Raw genomic sequence first — 21,813 nt, forward strand, 5'->3', positions numbered from 1 at the left:
AATAACAGAATTGAGTACATCTTCCAGCACTGGTCCATATCAAATAAATACATAAATATTAGTGTATATTTAAATAGACAGTCTGTCATTAGAACTGCTCGGTGTTATATTGTGTAGGATCGCTGTGTTTTCGGTGACGGTCTTTTATGATGAGCGAGTGGTAATTGTGGCAGAGCAGAGACCAGACGCCAGTGAAGAGGACAGCTTCCAGTGGATGAGCCGAGTACTGCAGGTAAAACTAAACAAACTCTGCACCACAGACAATATAGTGCAGTACAAGGCAAGGCAAGTTTGTCTGTATAGTACAACTGGTGCACAAAGTACTTCAAAGTACTTTACAGAATAAGAAAGACATTAAAATCGCAATACAACAAATAAAAACATAAATACTCATCATAAAATCAACTTTCAGTCATATGCACAGCTAAAGAGAAAAGTTTGAGCCTGGATTTATGTATTGTCAAAGTAGAGGCCTGTCTCACATCTTCAGGAAGACTGTTCCAGGTTTGAACTGCATAAAACTCAACTGCTGAATCACCATATTTAGTCCTGGTTTAGTCCTGGTTTAGTCCTCCTCATGTGAGATGGTTCATGTGGCTCATGTGGGAGATGTTCTTTGGTGCTGGTCCATGGAGAGACTTGTTCACACACAGAGCTGCTTTAAAGTCTATTCTCTGAGCCACAGGAGCCAGAGACCTGAGCCACAGGACACATGTGTGAAGTACTTCCTGGTTTTAGTCAGGACCCGAGCAGCAGCGTTCTGGATGCACTACAGCTGTCTGTCTTACACAGATATAAGACACATGGGAACAGAACACAAAGTACTACCATTCAACACAGTGTATCTAAAGAAAGAGTGTTTTTATTATCATTGTGGTATCGGAATCAGTATCAAGTAGAGGCTATTCCTCAGTATTGAAATCTAGTCTCCATGTATCAGTAGTCTATAATATTATGTTCCTGTTCCTTTAGGCCATTGACAGCATCCACCAGGTGGGGCTGTACTGTCTCGCTCTAGTTCCGGCGAACACTCTTCCCAAAACTCCGCTCGGAGGGATCCACATCTCCGATGCAAAGCAGTTCTTTCTGGAGGGAAGTCTTCATCCTTGTAACATCCTCATGTGCCCCCACACCTGTGTCACCAACCTGCCTAAGCCCAGGCAGAAGCAGCCAGGTATGTACACAACCTGCCCAAACGCAGGTAACAGCGACATGGTATCTCCTCTGGTTTCTCCCACTGTAGAGGTTTATTTGCCCTGTGCAAACGGCCACTACTGGATGAAGGTGCACACAAGTCTTTAAGCTTGTGTGTGTTCCAAACTACTGAAAAGAGTCCAGAGGTTAGTAGTGCAAATACATTTATTTGGCTCACCTTTGCCACAATATCACAGTGGAACATTGATAGACACGTTCAAAAATCATATGCCTCTGCACCTCCAAACACCTGATGCGAAACATCTAAACCACAGCGTCCCACAAAGGCTGGAGGTGCAAAATGAAAGGCAGTCAAAATGGCTCCTACACCCATCCATGTGACTCTGACCAATCAGAATGAGAGGAGCTGGAGTGGAGCCGAAGCTAACAATTAAAAAGCACTTTTTAAGACAACTGAAGTATTTTGAGCTGTGAAAAAGAGAATGATTCAAAATTAAGCAAACAAATTGCCGAACTTTGTAAAAGCTGTCCGTCCCTGTCCGTCCCTGTCAGTCCCTGTGAGTCCCTGTCAGCCAAACACGAGAAGCTTGAGTTTATATTGGTCTCTATGAGAAAAATCCATTCTGGGCAAGAGGGATTTTTTTGTTGTAGTACCAATGAGTGGCAACTAGTCAAGACATCTCTAAACAGCAAAACCCGCTCCAGTTATTTAACAGATCCACGGTCTTGTTGTATGTGCAGTTGGAGTTGGCCCTGCATCTGTCATGGTGGGAAACCTAGTGGCCGGGAAGAGAATTGCACAGGCTGCCGGACGAGACCTGGGAATGATCGACGACCAGGATCTCATCCGAAAGGTAAAAACTTTAAACTTTAAAACCAACTTTAAACATTTGATTATTTTTTTCGAGAAATTCATATCTCCAAAAACGACTTTGACATGAGTTAAAACGACTTGAATTCTTTTTTTCTTTTTTTAACCTATCTTCCTGCACTATCCCTATTTATTTAATTATTTTCTTTTAATTATTATTATTATTATTATTTTATTTTTTTATGAGTTTTTTTTTTATTTTATTTTCCAAATTTAATTATTTTATTTATATTTTATAGTTTTTATCATTATAGCTTTATTTATTTATTTTTAAATGTATTTTAATTATTATTATTATTATTTTTTTTATTTTTTTTACCATTTTATTGTAATACTGAGCTACTATGGCAAAGTAATTATTTGAAGTTGAAATACAAAACAAACTTCTCCACAAGCTTGAACCATAAAATAAATAAGTAAAACTTAAAAATCCAGATGATTAAAATCATAATTAAAATTCCAGTCGTGTTAGCTCATGTTGACATACTTTTTGCAGTGTACATCAGCATGTCCATTTTTAAATATATTTTTGTACATTTTTTTTAACATAACCTGAACACACTATGTTTGATAGTTGTGTAGTTATAATAGAGATTCTGGCTTCTTCTCCTCTACCCCTCTCTCTTTCCTTTCTATTCTTTCTTTCTATCGCTCTCTCTCTCTCCTCTTTTCTTTCGCTGTAGCTCTGTATGTGGCCAACTGTGATGGTAAGAAATCTACCAACCACAACCCGCTGGCTACTTCCCTCATTCTTCATTTGTTTTACATTAATTTACATTTTAATTATAATGCTTTACCTGTGCTTTACCCAGTGTCTGAGCCCTGTTGTGTTTGAGCTTAGCACTCTCAGGGGCGGTTCTACACTCTTTTAAAGCGGGGCCATAATGGGGGCATAATTGATTTAAAGCCCTGTTTTGTTTTTTGGTGTTTTAATGTGTTCTTGATAGTTTAAGTTTGAATAAATGTGTAGCTTCTCTTTATTAATATTTATAATGAAATAAAATGGAGAGCAGAAATGTAGGTACTTTATATTGAAGAACCCATTAAAATGGCCTTGTTGTTTTCTTTTTTTATATATATTTATTCATTAAATATTTACATTAAAAAAATCACATGTTTTATAGTTTCTATTTTTACCATCTCTCAGTCTATATCGACAAGTAAATATCTGTGTAATCCCTCAGTCGTCCAGGTCTGATCCATAGTAAAAGAAAAAGAAAATCTGTCAACTGGGCAAAAAGTTGTAGGCATGAAGGCGTTTGGCTGCTCATCCAAGCCACTTCTTCAGTTGTGGTCAAATTACTGGTGGACACTGCCGTATATCTGTCTGAAGGGAGACAGATATAGCTAGATATAAGGCAGTGTCCAGCAGAAATCTGACCACAACTGAAGAAGCAGCTTGGATGAGTAAAACAAATTATTAACTCATGGTGCCCCCTGGTGGCGTAAGGGCATAAAGCAGGCTCTTAGTTCTCCTAAGGCTGAGGATATCCCATCATGCCAAGCTGCTACAGTGACTGAATTTATTCCACTGAATAAAATGTCCTGATAATGAGCTGGGATTGTGAGATGAGACTTCATGTTTATGTATTTAGGTCTGTGTTCCTCTGTTAGTGGGGTTTTCTTTTTGCTGCACTTCTTAAACAGGCCTGTAGGGGACCAAGGGAGCCTTAAAAGTTAAAGAGGCACTGACCATCACTCCCCCCCACAGAACCGCCCTTGGACTTTACCATAAATGCATGTTCTGTTGAGATATGCTAAGCTAGGCTAATGGTTAAAGGAACACTATGTATCTTTACAATCTCAACATCTAAATGCAAAAAATAATGACAGTGTTTGTTCTTTAATGATGTCTCCAGTTTTGGTAGTTGGTTTGGTAGCTCTCAGAAAAGTTGCATAGTGTTGCTTTTTTATTTTGCTTATCATCCAGAGCTGGTCATTGTCTGTACCAATGTGTTAAAGATGCTGTATTTTGTAATAACCAGATATTAAACTGATCCCCTTCGTGGCTTTAGTAACAAAAAATGAAGAACTTTCTCTCATGTTTGTAGATAAAACATCTGATTTGTGTTTTGTTTTTCCCTCAGCACCAGTACTTGGCCGAGGCCCTGCAGTGGAGGGCCCAGAGCGATCCAGACCATGTTTTATTTGTACTGCTCAATGCAAAGGTCAGTACTCAGCTGTGGTCACTTTGTCTAATTATATATTTTTAGCATTTGAATACATTTTTAAAGGTGACTTAATATTTTTTAAATTTAGCCAACTTGTAAAGTTCACTGACATCTTCTACAAAAACTAGAAAAAAGTTGAAGATTATTATTTGACTGACAAGCACAGCAGTGTGTTCAGACTGCGGCGGCAGGAGTGGCAGCGGCAGGTGTCCAGTGAGTTCAAGTTTTAGCCCTCAAATGCAAACTTCAACTAGAGGCGCTCAACGTAATATAAAGCGACATTTAAAGCAGAACTGCGTAACTTTTCTGTTGCAAGGTCTGCCATGTAGACTGTACCATATTTTCTGGACTATAAGTCTTTTTTTCATAGTTTGTCCGGGGGTGAGAGACTTAGATGTGTTTTATATGTGAAGTTATTAAAATATATAATTTCATCTTTGTTATTGTCACACTGACAACCGCGTGAGGGCGCTCTACGCTTGTGTACCAGTATCTACTACTCATGTACCATTGAAAATAAAAAAAAAATCAACATTATGGTACTTTAAAAGACATCTGAGAAAGACTGAAAGACTGAACAAAAATTTAAAAATTTAAAAGAAAGTCTGATGACAGCCATGCAGAAAAGGAAGTGGCACTTCATCTACCTCCAGAGCAGGTGGAGTTGTTTAGAACCGACACTGAGGATGAAGAATTCAATGGATTTAGTGATTTGGAGTGAGATCCAGAGTAAACTTGTTAGCTTGCTTTATTTATCTGATTAACAGTTAACATCTTACGTTAACAAACCAGACACATATTCAGTTCTGTCTATGCTTTATTGAGGTGAATAAATATAAATGTGTTACATTAGCGTGCTGTAGTGCTATTCAGCCTGTTGTTCTCTATTTTATTGTTATTATTATAACTTGCCTTTAAAGATAAAATGTCTATTCTTGGTCTCAGATTTTGTAAAATGTATTTCCCCAAAAAATGCAGCTTATAGTCCAGTGCGACTGTTTTTTTTCTTCATTATTATGCATTTTTGGCTGGAGTGACTTATATTCCTGTGTGATGTATAGTCTGGAAAATACGGACTGTTTAGTATATATAAACATACCTAGCTAACCTGTTAGCTGCCGTGTTACACATAAATATTAAATTAACTCTTTGGGTGAACATTTATTTGAAGTGTTTTTATACAGCTCAAATACTTCTACAAACAGGTGTTTCACTGTGAGCGGGGTTGCTTCTTCACAGATCTAAAATGTAATTTGGCTTGGGGCCGTCACCTGCTTGTTTCCATGGAGACAAGCAGGTGCCACTAGAGGAGCTATAGTGAAATGACGTCTTTATGTTGTTGTTATATTGTGTGTTGGTTGTTGTCCAGGGCATGACGGTGTGCACAGCCACATGTGTCCAGCTCCATAAAAGAGCTGAGAAGATCGCAGCAGCTTTGATGGAGAAAGGAAGCATCAACACAGGGGAGAACGTGGTACTGCTCTACCCCCCAGGTCTGGAAACAGAGCAAATATAAACAAATCAAATATATGCTTTTTATGTTAAAGTTTTCTTTCTATATAATGGATTGTTTCCATCATAGACTGTATGTATAAATGGACATAGCTAACCTGCTAACCGCCACGTTCTAAATAGAAAGTGAGCATGGGTGTGCTTCCAACCAATTCACTTTCTATTGAAAAACTGTGGCCCCTCTCTCTGTAACTGCTACTGTCACACTCGTCATTTTGTCTTAAATGCTCGTATTAACCCCTCTACATTATTCTGGGGTTTTTATTTCACAATTTTGTCTGTAAATCAAGATATGAACATTAATAACAGACAAATCAGGCGCCTTCTTTCCCTGAGGTTGCTCTGGTTAGTTTGATTGACGGCTAAACCAGCGGTGCAGATGGGAAGAGACGCTACCTTCAACAGCCTCGCTCCGGATTGGCTCTTTAGTTGCTATGATACTCACTGTTGGAACTCGGCTCCAAATTAGTCACTATAACTACTCATTAAAATTTGTAACTTTAATTTTTCAAGCTAAATTTCTAATATATCTTACAAAATAATTCTCTGTGTGCTCAGTCTTGTTGCAGTTTCACCTTGCGAGATGTTGAGGCATGAGATCTTGTTCTTGTTCTGTTTTTTGTTGATACAAATCGGTTCCTTGTCCTTCAGGCATAGACTTGATAGCAGCATTTTACGGGTGCCTCTACGCCGGGTGTGTCCCAGTCAACGTCAGACCTCCTCATCCACAAAACCTGGCCGCCACTCTCCCAACTGTGCGCATGATCATCGACGTAAGTTATATCCAAACAGAAATGTGCTCAGGAAATTGTATTTATTTGATTTGTTTTTGCAGGAAAGAAAAAGAAAACTATAAAATTGATAAAATACTATCTAAAGTCTTATCCTTAGAAAAAACTGGTACATAAGGCAAGTTTATTTGTATAGAACAATTCATATACAAAGTAATTCAAAGTGCTTTACAGAATAAGAAAGACATTAAACTCACAATACAACAAATCAAAACATAAATAATCATCATTAAAAGAGCAGAGGCAGAATAAAACCTTTTCAGTCATATGCACAACTGCACAAAATCCAACACTAATTCGCCCTGTTTAGTGCTGGTTTAGTCCTGGTTTAGTCTTGATTTAGTCCTGGTCTAGTCCTGGTTTACTCCTGGTTTAGTCTTGATTTAGTCCTGGGTTCGTCCTGGTTTCATCCTGGTTTAGTCCTAGTTTAGTCTTGATTTAGTCTTGATTTAGTCCTGGTCTAGTCCTGGTTTAGTCCTGGTTTAGTCCTGGTTTAGTCTTGGTTTAGTCCTGGTTTCGTCCTAGTTTAGTCCTGGTTTCATCCTGGTTTAGTCCTGATTTAGTCCTAATTTAGTTCTGGTTTAGTCTTGGTTTAGTCCTCCTTTAGTCCTGGTTTAGTCCTGAGTCTGGGCACCAGCAGGAGGCCAGGCCCTGAAGTCCTCAGAGTGCGAGATATAAAATTGATTATCATTATTAATAATGTTTTCATAAATAACTACCAACTGAATGCTTGTGTGATAAATGCTAGTTAATGTATTTTTATTTCCTGTTTTGTGTCTCTTCAGGTCAGTCGAGCCGCCTGCATCCTCACCACTCAAAACCTCACCAGGATTCTGCGCTCAAAAGAGGCAGCTGCTTCTGTAAATATAAAAACGTGGCCAACGATCATCGACACAGGTGAGACTTTATAAACAAATGCATTTTAGTTTAGTTCAGTACTTAGTTGAACATAAAGTCATGTGGCAGTGGCTCAGTGTTTTTCAAACTTAAATTATTCATGTTTTAGCTTTAGTCCGTTTCATTCTAACTCCTGTTTTGTTGTGTCAGATGACCTGCCTCGACGGCGCCCCCCGCAGATCTACAAACCTCCAACCGCAGAGATGATCGCGTACTTGGACTTCAGCGTGTCCACCACAGGCATGCTGACCGGGGTCAAGGTGAGGGAAGAAACACAACAAATGTGGAACCATGTTAAGAAGCTCTTTGGCCATTTTACATCACTCAACATATAAGTGAACTAGTCGACTTTAAGGTTTACTAAAAGAAAGTGATGGAAAAGCCAAACTCTGTTAATGCAGCTGAAAAGACCTACAGCAAAAACCAAAGGGAGCTGTCAGGACCAAAACCACATATTGTTGGCACGTTAACAGTGTCATCAACTATCGATTAATCCAAATAACTGTGACTTGTCAACTATAAAATACTAGTCTGGATAATACAGACTCTAAAATACACACAGAACTACTGTTAAATTATAATACAAAAATAATCAAATATATGTAATTTCAGTATCAATAATACACTTTACTTGTAAATGTTCTCTGTCTAGAAGCCTTCAGTCTCCATGCTTCAATCTTTATTTGATTAAAAATGTGTTATAATGTAAAATAGAAATAATAATTTGACTCGTCGCCTAAAAAAAAACAAAAAAAAAACAAAAAACACTAATCTCGGCTGCTTAAATAATGGTTTGTGTAAACCAGAAGTAATCCAGGACTAAACCAGGACTAAACGAGGGCTTAAACGGGACTAAACCAGGACTAAAACAGGACTAAACCAGGACCAAACCAGGACTACCCCAGGGATACATTAGGACTGCACCAGAACAAACCAAAGACTAAACCAGGACTAAACCAGAAGTAAACTAGGATTAAACTAAACTAGAATGAAACCAGGACTAAACCAGTACTAAACATGGGGAATCAGCGTTTGAGTTTTGTGCAGCTAAAACCTGCAACAGTCTTACTGAAGATGTGAGACAGGCCTCTACTGTGACAATGTTTAAATCCAGGCTTAAACTCAGTTTGAGCCTGGATCGGTTCTGTTTAGCTGTGCATATGACTGAAAGGGTTTTATTCTGCCTTTTAATGTTTAATTTGAATTTTAATAATAATTTTATGATGATTATTTATGTTTTGATTTGTTTGTTTTGTGATTTTTATGTCTTTGTTATTCTGTGAAGCACTTGTGTACCACATTGTGCTGTACAAATAAACTTACCTTGTTTAGATGTTTGTTTATGTTATTTTCTTATTCCTCTGTGTTTGGTGTTTTCAGATTTCTCATGCAGCGATCAGCGCTCTATGCCGCTCCATCAAACTCCAGTGCGAGCTCTACTCCTCTCGGCAAATCGCCATCTGCCTCGACCCGTACTGCGGCCTGGGCTTTGTACTCTGGTGCCTGGCCAGGTACAAAGACCCCCCACCCCGAGTGTCACCTAATATGACCACAGACACCCCCCCACCCCGAGTGTCACCTGATACGACCACAGACACCCCCCCACCCCGAGTGTCACCTAATACGACCATAGAGACCCCCCCACCCCGAGTGTCACCTAATACGACCACAGAGACCCCTGCATTCTTATTTTGAGTGGGGGCGCCTCTCCGCAGACATGCAGATAGATATATTTAATGCCATACTGCTCAACATTCCCTACAAAGGAACAAAATCTTCATGTAAACTAATTGATGCTAACCGTCACCCAAAAAGTTATATAGTTCAGCTTTACATACCTACCTCCTCCTTTCACTGTTTGAAAATCAAGATCCCTCAGCTGCTTGTTGTTGAAATGTAGTCCTACCATAGACTGTAGATATAAATGGACATAGCTAACGTGCTAGCCGCTGTGTTTCAAATAGGAAGTGACTGGCTCCATCGACTCCAATTCACTTTACACTGAAAAATTGTCATCCCTTCTTTTGTAATTGCTGTTGTCAGACTCGTCATTTTGGTCTTAAAATGTTTACCTTCTTTCCCCGAGGTCGCTCCCACTAGCGTTAGCAACTTCCATGCTAAAACAGCGGGAAGGGGCGTTAGCTACAACATCCTCACTCTGGATTGGCTCTTTGGTTGCCATGGTACTCCAAATTTGCCTTTATAACTGCTCTAGCCTCGATGAGCTTCATTTGACTGGAGCTAAACACTGTGGTTGACGTCACACTCACTTAGTCCACTTCTTTATAGTCTATTGCTGCTACCTTTAGTGAATGTCCATTATATCACCCCTCTACTGCTGCTGTACGTGTTTAATAAAGTGTCTGTTGTGGTTTTCAGCGTGTACTCGGGGCACCAGTCCATCCTCATTCCTCCGTTTGAGCTGGAGAGCAGTGTGTCTTTGTGGCTCACCACTCTGAGCCAGTATCGCATCAGGGACACATTTTGTTCCTATTCTGTGATGGAGCTATGCACAAAGGGACTGGGCACACAGACTGACCTGCTCAAGGTGAGTGACCAGTCTGCAGAGTACTGGACCGTCAGGGGGGTTAGTGATAGTGGAGTACTTTTTTTTACCTTACTCTATTTGTACTTTTACTTCAGCACAGCGTCTGGTTGGTCTAGAGCCGAGGGGACGGGGCTCACATGGGAAGGTGCACCTGCACGTATGTGTGTAAAAGCTGCACTCGCCTCGGGCACAGGTGTTGAGAGTCAGGGCCGGGTAGCCATAATTTTTGTTGACCACCAGTTTCACTGCCAATTTTGCCTTCATTTATTCATCTTATCATAGTCTGCTGTATCCATCCATGTCTATTTTCTCTTCTGCGCTGCTGATAACTCTCACCACAAAACACATGTTGGATCTCAGCGTATTTGTTTGCAATAAACTACCAGTGCGTCACAAAGCTATGAACTCAGGACCCACTCTCACTGCAGCTTCAAGGTTCATTAAGGGAAGCCGCTATAATTGTCAAAAGGCTAAGTATTAAATCAATTATTGGCAAATACCATCTTGTTTTTGATAACAAAAACATTATACAAACTAATTAATTCATACATTAAGTACATATAAAGACTTTCACCCAAAGAGCTTTACATTGTTTTCATTCATTCACTCCATACTTTGTGGTGATAAGCTACTGTTGTAATCACAGCTGCCCTGGGACCAACTGACGTTAGTGAGGCTGCCGATCTGCGCCATCAGCCCCTCTAACCATTGCTGGCGCACGCACATACACACCCCTTTCATATTAGGCAGTTTGGGTGAAGTGTCTTGCCTAAGGATGCAACAACAGTTTTCTATCGTCACTGGCGCTCCACTGTGGCACCTGATTAGGAATGGGACAATTTTTTTATATCATCGTGATAACTACCAACAAAGATAATCGTTGTTACATGACCTGAATGTGCAGAAAAATATGACTTTTTCCACAGAGGAGTCAACGGGGGGGACAAAGGGGTCTGTTGTCTGGGGTCCCAGGGTCTTAGGGGTTCAGAATTGGACCCTCTTACTATTAATTTTTATCACAGGGGGGCATGTGAGGCTTATTGCCCCGGGCCTCCAAATTTCAGTTGATGGCCCTGCTCATCCAGAATATTCTCTACTAAAGTTAGAATTATTCATATCCATAACAACTTTAATCATTATTGTCATATAATCATTAATAGAAATTATTTTGGCCATGATAATCGTCACAGAAAAGTTCAGTATCGTCCCAGGCCTACACCTGATATGCCCAGCGGTCCCATCCAACTACTGTTTAGCTTCAGAGATATGAAACTTGAAACTTACAACATTTACATCCTAAAACATGATATGGAATATATACTTTATAGAACAAAGATTAGATAGTAATGATGAACATACAGTAAACATAAAGAAGACAATATACAGTAATGGGAAGAGTAATTTAGTTACAGAACAATGAAAAATGTTGTAACATGTTGGTTTTAACATGTTTTATTTTCCATCTAAAACGACACTATTTCATTTTCAGGCTCGGGGAGTGAACCTGTCATGTGTGCGGAGCTGTGTGGTGATCGCAGAAGAGCGCCCCCGTCTGGCCCTGTCACACTCCTTCTCTAAACTGTTTAAAGACGTGGGTTTGTCCTCCAGAGCCGTCAGCACTGCCTTTGGGTCAAGGGTCAACCTCGCAGTCTGTCTGCAGGTCAGAACGCTCATGTACCAGTTACATAGAGGAACAGAACTTGCCATGTGACGTAATGATTTTGCTTCTGTGTTTTTGTATCAGGGAACCACTGGACCTGATCCTTGTACAGTTTATGTCGACATGAAATCCCTCCGCCATGACAGGTAAGGAGTGTTTTAAAGCAGCAGTATGTAACTTTACGCCCACTGCTCTGTACGCACTTCCTTCTCCAGTTTTATTTTCTTAATTGGTGATACTCGTAGGATTCAACAGTGTCGCGTTGTCATTTAGGTACAAATGAAAAAAATGTGCTGCTTTAGTGTGATGTGCAGCTGTCCACAGGGGGCGCCGACAGCATGCGGCGCTTTGTTGTGATGATGTTTACAGTGACGTCACACTGGACACCACAGTTTTGTAACACAGAAGTCAGTGGAGTCAGTTATTTCTTTTATTGAGGCGTTTTAGATGAATATTGTGATTTAAAATGTGTAAATTGTAAAAAAAAAAAAGATTCACAGTGTCAGAGATGAGAACTATAGAGACACAAGCACAATAGGACTGATTCATGTTTCTGTTTACAAGGAATCATGCAGGTGCCATCTCCAGAAAGTTACATACTGTAGCTTTAAACCAGGGGTGTCCAAATTTTTCTCAATAAGGGCCACACATAAAAACATAGACAAAGCTGAGGGCTGATTGAGGGCCATAGACTGGTGGCCAATACAGTGAATACTTCAAATCTGTGTTATTATAAGTCAGACTGAATCAATTATATATTTGAAATGGGCAGTAAGTGGATTTTCAGAAATGTACAGTAAAACGCACTGTTTACGGTAACATGGGCCAAGTCACCTGGAAGCTTGAGGGCCAAGAAAAATTGGTCTGAGGGCTGCATTTGGCCCCCGGGCCACAGTTTGGGCATGCCTGATTTAAACTAAGCATGCACTGGTTGTATCCCACAGAGTCTATCTGTCAGTATTGTTCTGTTTTTATGTTGAATAAAATTGTGTTCTGTCTGTTGTGTGTCGTTAATATTTTGCCTGTTTGTGATGACACAGATAACACGTAGTTATAAAGATTCTTGTTCCTTCTCTCTGTGTTTTCAGAGTTCGACTGGTGGAGAGAGGGGCGCCTCAGAGTCTTCCACTGATGGAGTCGGGAAAAGTACGATTTCATAATGATTCCAGATACAACACTTACACTTAACTTACTCATGTCATATTTAAAAAATGTCCTTTTCAGATTTTGCCTGGAGTTCGAGTAATAATCGTAAACCCTGAAACTAAAGGCCCACTTGGTGATTCACATCTGGGAGAGGTAAAACATCTTCACTTACATAACTTGTATATTACTTTGTTGCATAACCATAACTGAATATAAACAAGTTTTTCTAATAAACAATGATCCGCTTGGGATTTTTAAAGGTGCACTGTGTAACTTTTTTGGTCTACTACCTTTTTCTATGGAGATGTTACTGGCTTGGAATGTTCCACTGTATGGCATTGTATTCTTTAATTAATTTATTCAGTTATAGGTGTGCAATTGCCAAAATAAAAACATGAAAGCTAACTGTGAAAGGGGTCGCCTTTCCACAGATTTTTTATTTGACTATTTTGTCCCTAAATCAAGATATGAACATTAATGGTGTGTTAGCATCAACAGCGTTACTCCGGATTGGCTCTTTGGTTGCTATGATACTCGTGGTTGGAACTTGGCTCCAAATTAGCCGCTATAGCTAGCCTCATTTGATTGAAGCCAAATGCTGTGGTTGACGTCACACTCAGTCCACTTCTTTATACTGTCTATGCTTTAATGCCATACTATGAAACACTTAGGGCAAAACAATAATATCGCAACCAGAAACGTTACATGATGCAGCTTTAATCGAGAGGCCTACCGTAAACATAATTTTATTGTATTTTATTTTGAAATATTAAATAGTGCGGACTTAATGAAGTGACACTGAAGAAAATGTAGAAAATCAATATCGTGAGCTTTTGTTATGTTGTTTTTGGAAAGAAAAAATCAAAATAGATAGATACTTTTTTGTCATATCGTCCAACCCAGTTTTCAAGCCCAGTCTAACACCTGGTCTCCTCCTGCTCCTCAGATCTGGGTCCACAGCCCTCATAACTCCAGCGGATACTACACCATCTATGGAGAGGAGGGTCTTCAAGCCGATCACTTCAACACCAAACTCAGCTTCGGAGATCCTCAGACGCTGTGGGCCCGCACCGGCTACCTGGGGTTTGTGAAGAGGACCGAGCTGCTGGACGCTAGTGGAGGTACGAACATGGAATGAGAGGCTTTATCAGGTTATGCTCTTTTTAATGCAGTTGTAGTTTTAGGTTTATGGAAGCTCTATGATTCAGTATGTTTTTTAGGGATTGGGTCTACAAATTTGTGGTTCAAGTCCATTCAATCGACAGCTTTCATGCGTCTGTGTGTTTGAATTGTGCTACCTCTTTGAAATACTTGTCAGTGTAAAAATGTATATTAGATCATTTGACAGAAAAAACTTCAAACTTTTGTCAGTTTTAGTTTTGTGACAATTTGTCCAGTAATTACAGAGAGAGCAACCACAAATCAGCCATTTTGAAAGTTAAAGGGACCATATTATGCTGTTTTCTGATCTGTTCTAATGTTTCCTCATCCCAAACAGACCTGGAGTTGTGTTTTGTTTCATTCACATGTTTAACACACAGACCCTGCATATTTAGGCTGAATTCTTCTCTCAAACTGAAAACACTCTGTTCCACCTTGTGGTGTCATGAAGTGGTAATACAGGAAGTGCTCCACTGCGTTTTTAAACTCCACACACCTTCACTAGAATCATTTGGATCATTTCAGTCCTGGAATTGTCAATCTCTACTGAACTAAAGGTAAAAGGAGCTGTTAACTTGAAAACTACCACTTCATGACATCACAAGGTGGAACAGAGCATTTTGAGCTTTGGAGATGTTACAGACTAATAATAAAGTGTTACTCAAACATGTGTGAATGAAACAAAACACAACTCCAGGTCTGTTTTGATGCGGGAACAGCATTATAATATGATTTAAGGCTTACATATGATGTGAATACAATCTATCCTGGACTAAATTTAAAGGGGCACTATGTAACTTTGCCATGGAGATGTTATTTATATTTTTTTAAATATATTTTTACCATATAAAACTTATCAATATTGCATTTACTCAGTTGGAGGGTTTTTACTGCTTTAAAAAACATGCTGCCTTGTTGCATTGAGACGTTATGTTTATTTCCTTACTGTGAAACATTCTTGCAAATAAATTATATCGGAAAAGTTACATGGTGCAACTTAAAAAAACTAAACTGTTGCATTCAGTATTCCCCACTCTGTTTCTCATTGTCACTGGTTGATCTTGTGACTTGTATAATGTATTGTATTTCCAGATCGTCATGACGCCCTGTTCGTGGTGGGGTCCCTGGATGAGACTCTGGAGCTGAGGGGGCTGCGGTACCACCCCATCGACATCGAGATCTCTGTATCCCGGGCTCACCGCAGTATCGCTGAGAGGTCTGGGATCCTACATTACAGTTGTAGTAGTAGTATTAGTAGTAGGTAAATCAAGGCAAGTTTATTTGTACAGCACAATTGTTACACAAAGTAATTCAAAGTGCTTTACAGAATAAGAAAGACATTAAAATCGCAATACAACAAAAAAAAACCACATAAATAATCATTAAAAGAGCAGAGGCCGATTCCCCATGTTTAATCTTGGTTTAGTTCCGGTTTAGTCCTGGTTTAGACCTGGTTTAGTCTTGGTTTAGTCCTGGTTTAGTCCTCCTCATGTGAGATGCTTCATGTGGCTCTAACATGTGGGAGATGTTCTTTGGTGCTGGTCCATGGAGAGACTTGTTCACACACAGAGCTGCTTTAAAGTCTATTCTCTGAGCCACAGGAGCCAGAGACCTGAGCACAGGACGCATGTGTCAAGTACTTCCTGGTTCTAGTCAGGGCCCGAGCAGCAGCGTCCTGGATGTACTACAGCTGTCTTAAGGCTCGTTTGGCGTAGTAGTTGGTCTGATTTATAAAAAATGAATCACTCTGTAGTTGCTTTCCTTACCCTCCCTCTCTCTCTTTCTCCTCAGTGCTGTGTTTACATGGACCAACCTTCTCGTGGTGGTGTCTGAGCTGTGCGGTTCTGAGCAGGACGCATTGGACCTGGTTCCTCTGATCACAAACGTGGTTCTGGAGGAGCATCACCTCATCGTGGGCGTGGTCGTCATCGTTGATCCAGGAGTCATCCCCATCAACTCCAGGGGCGAGAAGCAGCGCATGCATCTAAGGGACTCTTTCCTAGCTGACCAACTCGACCCCATCTACGTGGCTTACAACATGTGAACAATACAGATACAATACATTATAATAATCAATACTGCTGCGGGTAAAGGTTGGAGTCATTTAGCCTGGCATCCAGACTGCGGCTCTCTGTCTTTGTACAGATATTCCCAGCCTGGACATCACTCCCTCAGGTCAGAGCCATCCAATCAGCTTCCCTTTAAATGACATGGTGGGGAGAGTGAGGGGGAGGAGGAGGGGCGGAGTCTGGAGGACTAAAGGGGAGAGTGAGGGGGGAGGAGGAGAGGTGGGGTCTGGATGACTAAAGGGGAGAGTGAGGGGTAAACTCCGCCCCTGCAGCCAGGTGTTTGTAATCAGAAACACCTGGCTTTAATCAGAGCAGTCTTTTGTGATGTCACATAGTACTTGGAATTGTAGTGGCCACTGGGGGCAGCACTTACTCAGTTTAGGAACAGTAAATAATGCTATTCAAACATAATATACTCAGTTTAGTAGCAAAAAAGTTGATTTCATATTTAGTTCTTTTACATCTAATCAACAACATTTTAGTAGTTCACTCTGCAGAAAATTTGAAGATATATTCTAATTTTTAAGCCAATTTTAGGCAAATAAAAACTAGATTATTCCAACTTTACCTGCAGTAGTGTTCCTCTAGCTTCACCAGCAGATCTCTCCAACTCACTGTGGAAAAACGATATAACTATATAAATGGCAACAGCTCGACTTGAACAAACCCGTTTTTATTGCACTTCGTAGGGACAGAACGGACACGTGGATTTTGTACAAAGTAATAATAATTTTCTATGCTAAAACGACACAAAACACACTCTTTTTCTCTTTATAACTAACACTGAAGAGTTTTACACGCTGCTTTCAGACGACTCACCAGTGCATGTATCTGTTTTTATTGTATTTTTAATGAAATTTGGATTCACTAAAACGCAGTGATTCTCAACTTATGGAAGTGACAGTTTTATACAAATTATTTTAACCTATGTTTTACTAGACTTTATGATTATTTTACCACAAGTTTTTGGCACATTTTAAATCTTTTTTTTATGTAACTTCTTTGATTAGGGTTCAATCTCTGTTAAGATGACATTGTGTTGCCGGGATAGTTCCACAATATGGCATTAAACCTCAAATAATCTTGTTTTTACTCAGTTATAGGAGTATAACTTGGGATTGTTAAGTGATGATGTCACTTCCGGGTCCGACCGACAACTTCACTGCTGATTTAGAGTTTTATTAACTTTCAAAAATTCACGCTAACCACAAATTGTATCAAATATGTAAATAATGTAGTAATAATCTAACATAACATTGGATTACCAGTGTGTACACCTCACTAACTGCAGGTCACCGCTAACGTTAGCTTAAACCTGTTACTAACACTAGAGGAAATGTTAATATCTTGGGTTATGGACAACATAGCTAAATAAAAACCCCAGGATCATGTAGAGCGGGTTAATACAAACATTTAAAGACAAAAATGACGAGTCTGACAGCTGCAGTTACAGAGAGAGGGGACACAGCTTTTCAATAGAAAGTGAAGTGCAGCCAGAGCCGAAAGTGCGCCCATGATCACTTCCTGTTTGTAACGTGCCAGCTAGCAGGTTAGCTATGTCCATTTATATGTACAGAGTTTGGTTGTCACTAAATAAATACGAGGAAATTGTAAACATTATTTTTGATCACCTGATGGACCCGGAAGTGACATCACCAAACTTAAACCTATGGGGTCACCGGCTTGTAGATAGATACATTTAAAGCTGCTGTGGAACATTCCAGGCAAAGCAATAACATTTCCATAGAGACAAGCAGGTACCCCCCACCTCTCCCCACACACACACACACACACATGGAAAAGTTACACCTTGAACCTTTAATCCTGTATATTTCCAGCCGTCTTGTGAGCTCTTTTGGTTTTGCTGGCTCTACTTGAGAATCACTGCGTTTGGGGTGTATACAGAGCAGCCTGTACATTTCATTGTCTTAATATAACTAACATTGTCCCATGAAATGTCGAAGCCAAAAAGACTTTACATAATCCCCGTTTTAACTCCTGCCTTATACAGAACTAGCCATAGATTCCTCCATCCATTTAACGTGTGGTTTGTTTAATGTTTGTTCTTCTTCTATGGGCAGTGGTGGTCACCGGGGCGACGGTTTGGGAGCCATTTTTATTCACTGTCATATCGTCTCCCACTAAACAATTTTAATATTTTTGTCAAATTTCTTGCACTTATTTCTTGAAACATTCCCACTTAAGATTAAATACTGGACTGTCTTTATCTATGGGATCACAAAGAGATGAAAATGTGTGGATGTTGTCATAGTGATTAACAATTCAAAACAAAATTACCTATCTTTTCAATGGTCAAAAGTCCTCAAAATGGCATCAGCGAACAGGAAGTTGCACCCCATAAATACAATACATTTCATACCCAGTTATTTTAGCTTTGGCGTTTTGGTTTAGTTCTTATTATTATGGGTGTAATTTTGTGTTTTGAGACGCCATTGGCACAGAATAGCCGGCACACTTCTGCTAGTCTGTCTCAGGGCAGTATTGACAGCTTCACCATCAAACCATCTCTTACTACGACCATTTTTATCAGGGGGTGAGTTAGAGGTCAGGGGTTAATCTATTTTAATAGGTTGTTTATTTTATGTTTTCTGATTTTAATAAAGTGACTTTTAGCTTTAAGACACAGTAGGCTAGTCAGCGTGCGGCTGTGGTACGGAGCCTGTTATTCACCATGATAAGTTTATGAGCACTTTTCACAACTAGAGGACAACAGCTAGCATGCTAACGTGCACTTCCAGATTAACAGACAATAAAACACTTTATAATTACACGCACACAGCACACAGTGGACTTATTTTGACCTCGAGAGCTGTTTATACAGTAAATCTGGACTGGGACATAACGAAATATTGGGTACAGGCACTATCAGTGTTACAAAACTATAATTGTACTTTACATTATATAAACTAACTTATGTTGTAATTTCGAGCCTGCCAGTTGACAACCACTGCCCAGTATGAAAATAAAGTTGAAAAGTGAAAGAATAAAAAACAAAAGAGTAAATCCTGTACTGTAACCATACAATCCTCTTGGTATTTTAGAGACTGTATCTTACTGTAAAAACACTTCAGTTGTATAAATATATGAATGCTTCAGATGTGTTTGGGTTCGGGTCTCAGGCGGTCGGACAATAAGGACGAGAATATGTAAATAAGATGTCATAGTTTTTGCATTTATGGGTTAAAGGTGTTTTTCAGTGGTAAAAGTTGGTTAGGATTAACAAAGCACTTTTCAAAAACCTCTATTTTACTACAATTTTGAGGCACGAAGAGCTTCAAGACAAAGCAGAAATAATAGCAAATGTTCATATTCTCTCCACACATGATTCTATGACTGTTTAAAGGAGATCAGGTTCATTCACTCAAAGGTCCACACATTTTCATTGTGTGTCTGATATGGATCAAGCAAAACAATATGATCACTTAAACATGCTACAAACTAAACCAGGACTAAACCAGGACTAAACCAGGTCTAATCGAGGACTAAACCAGGAATAAACCAGGACTAAACCAGGTCCAATCGAGGACTAAACCAGGACTAAACCAGGACTAAATCAGTTCTAGAGTACATTCAATATACTGCTATGTATAACGTATATTTAGGTGTTTGGATTTTTCTTTCAGACACAGTGAATTGTGTCAGTGCCATGTTGAAGTTGTCCTAATGCAGTGGTCATAATGTTTTGCTTGATGGGAGTATAGATCTTGGTCAGTTTTGTTGCAGACTGGAGCAAGAGTTGAACGATTTTTTCTCTGTTTTAAATTTGAAATGTGTTTTGTCTTTGCGGAAAGTTGTAAATGAAAAAAAAAAAGTCATCATCTTGTTCCCTTCCTACGTCTGCCTCCATCATCTTTAACATGTGTTTGTCACTGAATTTAAAAGCACTTAAAAATGCAATTGCAAAATTGAGCCACTTCTGTAAGACCTTGGTTTGTGGTCAGTAGAAATCAGTGCTTCTCAACCGGTGGGTCAGGTAACAAAGCTTTAATCTACTTATATTTGTGTTCTCTGTGTTCTCTCCTCTTCCCCTCACCGTCCAAAACCTGCATTTAAACTATTGGGAAATTACTGAAGACCCAGTTTAATTCTGGTTTAGTCCAAGTTCACAGTATATATGTTTTAGATCTGGTTTAGGACTAGTTTAGTCCCCATTTTAATATATTTTGGGATTGATTTTGAGCTGTTTCAGACCCAGTTTTAGGCCTTTTTGGTTTAAGTCTAGACCTGGTACCTGGTTTGATTGGCATTTTGAGACCTGCTTAACGACTGGTTCATATTTGGTGCTGTTTGGATTGGGATCAAGACCTAGTTTAGACCTGGTTTAGACCTGGTTTAGACCTAGATTAGACCTGGTTAGGTCCTGGTTCAGTCTTAGTTGTTGCAAAGATTACAAATCACATTTGTCCTGGTTAGATTCTGGTTTAGTCCTGATGTAGACCTGGTTGGGTCTTGTTCCCTTCCTAGTTTAGTCCCGGTCAGGTTCAGGTTCGGTCCAAGTTGGTTTACTCAGTCTAGACCTGGTTTGCTACCTGGTTTGACTAGATACTTTGAGACCTAAGGATTACTCCACATTTACTGCTGTTTGGATCAAGAGCAAGACCTGGTTTAGACCTGATTTAGACCTGATTTAGACCTGGTTTAGATCTGATTTAGACCTGGTTTAGAGCTGGTTTAGACCTGATTTAGACCCGGTTTAGATCTGATTTAGACCTGGTTTAGACCTGTTTTAGACCTGTTTTAGACCTGATTTAGACCTGGTTTAGACCTGGTTTAGACCTGTTTTAGACCTGATTTAGACCTGGTTTAGACCTGGTTTAGACCTGGTTTAGACCTGGTTTAGACCTGGTTCAGGTCATTGTTACAATCATTAAGACTTCAGACACACTTGCCCTGGTTTAGTCCTGGTCTGGTCCAGATTTAGTCCCGGTTTAGTCTCAGTTCTGATGTGTGGTTTGCTCCTGTATAAGTCTTTACTAACCCGACCCACCCGCTGAGACCCTCTGCGATAGGAGACTGTATAATATTCTGTTGTGCTAAATACTGTACATGTAAATAGATGCATTTTTTATCCTCTGAACCTCTGCATTTAAAACATGTCATCAGGATCCACAACTCAAGACAATGCAATGAATTCGTCCTCATTAAGGCACTTTGCACTGGTTAAAACTACGGGACCTTTTAAACTTCATTTGGAGTGAAATATTCCAGTTTATGTCATATTTACTTATGTTCAGAAATAACTTACTTTTTGTTTATTTTTTTCTAAACTTAATAAAATTACCCAGAACAAAGATGTAGCTGTGTTTTCATATTTTAACTTTGTGCAGTAATAAACGTTTTCATTTCAGGAAGAGAACGTAACCTGCACAATGTGAACTTCCATTGAGATGTTTGGGTTTTGCTTGGCATGGTCCACAGTACGGCATAAAAGCTTGCTATCACCATGAAGACGAGTGGATGATGTCACCAGGTGAAGTTACAGGTCATATCTGTGGAGAGGAGAGAGACCTCGCTTACGGTTTCAACACATTCTTTAGCATGCATTTGTAATTGAATATGTAAATATAATGCCACTCTGTGGGACATTGCAGACAAAGCTCCATGGAGACAAACAGGTAGCATACAAGTTACACAGTGAAACTTTAAATATGTGTAGCTATTTGAATTGACTTTCTTCTTCACGTGTTTTATATTCTGGTGACGAGGTTTTGTCAATGTTGTAATGTTCAAATATAGATTCAAGCAATGCCACAGCGCGGAACATTCTAGGACGTTTGATCTTAAAGTAATCCAGGTCCATGAATACACAAC

General features: G+C 39.5%; 1 protein-coding gene across 1 annotated transcript in view; it reads left to right on the forward strand.

The window, feature by feature from the left end:
• Positions 1-16,088, forward strand: part of dip2bb (disco-interacting protein 2 homolog Bb) — a 65,949-nt gene extending 49,861 nt beyond the window's left edge. Inside the window, exons 23-39 of the mRNA XM_033965895.2 lie at positions 118-232; positions 973-1,174; positions 1,897-2,009; positions 4,114-4,194; positions 5,567-5,690; positions 6,361-6,482; positions 7,286-7,397; positions 7,548-7,657; positions 8,778-8,908; positions 9,777-9,945; positions 11,435-11,605; positions 11,690-11,751; positions 12,694-12,751; positions 12,830-12,904; positions 13,698-13,872; positions 15,005-15,128; positions 15,704-16,088. Coding sequence (XP_033821786.1) covers positions 118-232; positions 973-1,174; positions 1,897-2,009; positions 4,114-4,194; positions 5,567-5,690; positions 6,361-6,482; positions 7,286-7,397; positions 7,548-7,657; positions 8,778-8,908; positions 9,777-9,945; positions 11,435-11,605; positions 11,690-11,751; positions 12,694-12,751; positions 12,830-12,904; positions 13,698-13,872; positions 15,005-15,128; positions 15,704-15,956 — 2,197 coding nt within the window. The 3' untranslated portion in view covers positions 15,957-16,088. The remainder of the gene's footprint in view (positions 1-117; positions 233-972; positions 1,175-1,896; positions 2,010-4,113; positions 4,195-5,566; positions 5,691-6,360; positions 6,483-7,285; positions 7,398-7,547; positions 7,658-8,777; positions 8,909-9,776; positions 9,946-11,434; positions 11,606-11,689; positions 11,752-12,693; positions 12,752-12,829; positions 12,905-13,697; positions 13,873-15,004; positions 15,129-15,703) is intronic.
• The last annotated feature ends 5,725 nt before the right edge of the window (positions 16,089-21,813 follow it).

The sequence above is a fragment of the Periophthalmus magnuspinnatus genome, chromosome 5 (assembly GCF_009829125.3).
Source record: "Periophthalmus magnuspinnatus isolate fPerMag1 chromosome 5, fPerMag1.2.pri, whole genome shotgun sequence".
Classification (NCBI taxonomy): domain Eukaryota; kingdom Metazoa; phylum Chordata; class Actinopteri; order Gobiiformes; family Gobiidae; genus Periophthalmus; species Periophthalmus magnuspinnatus.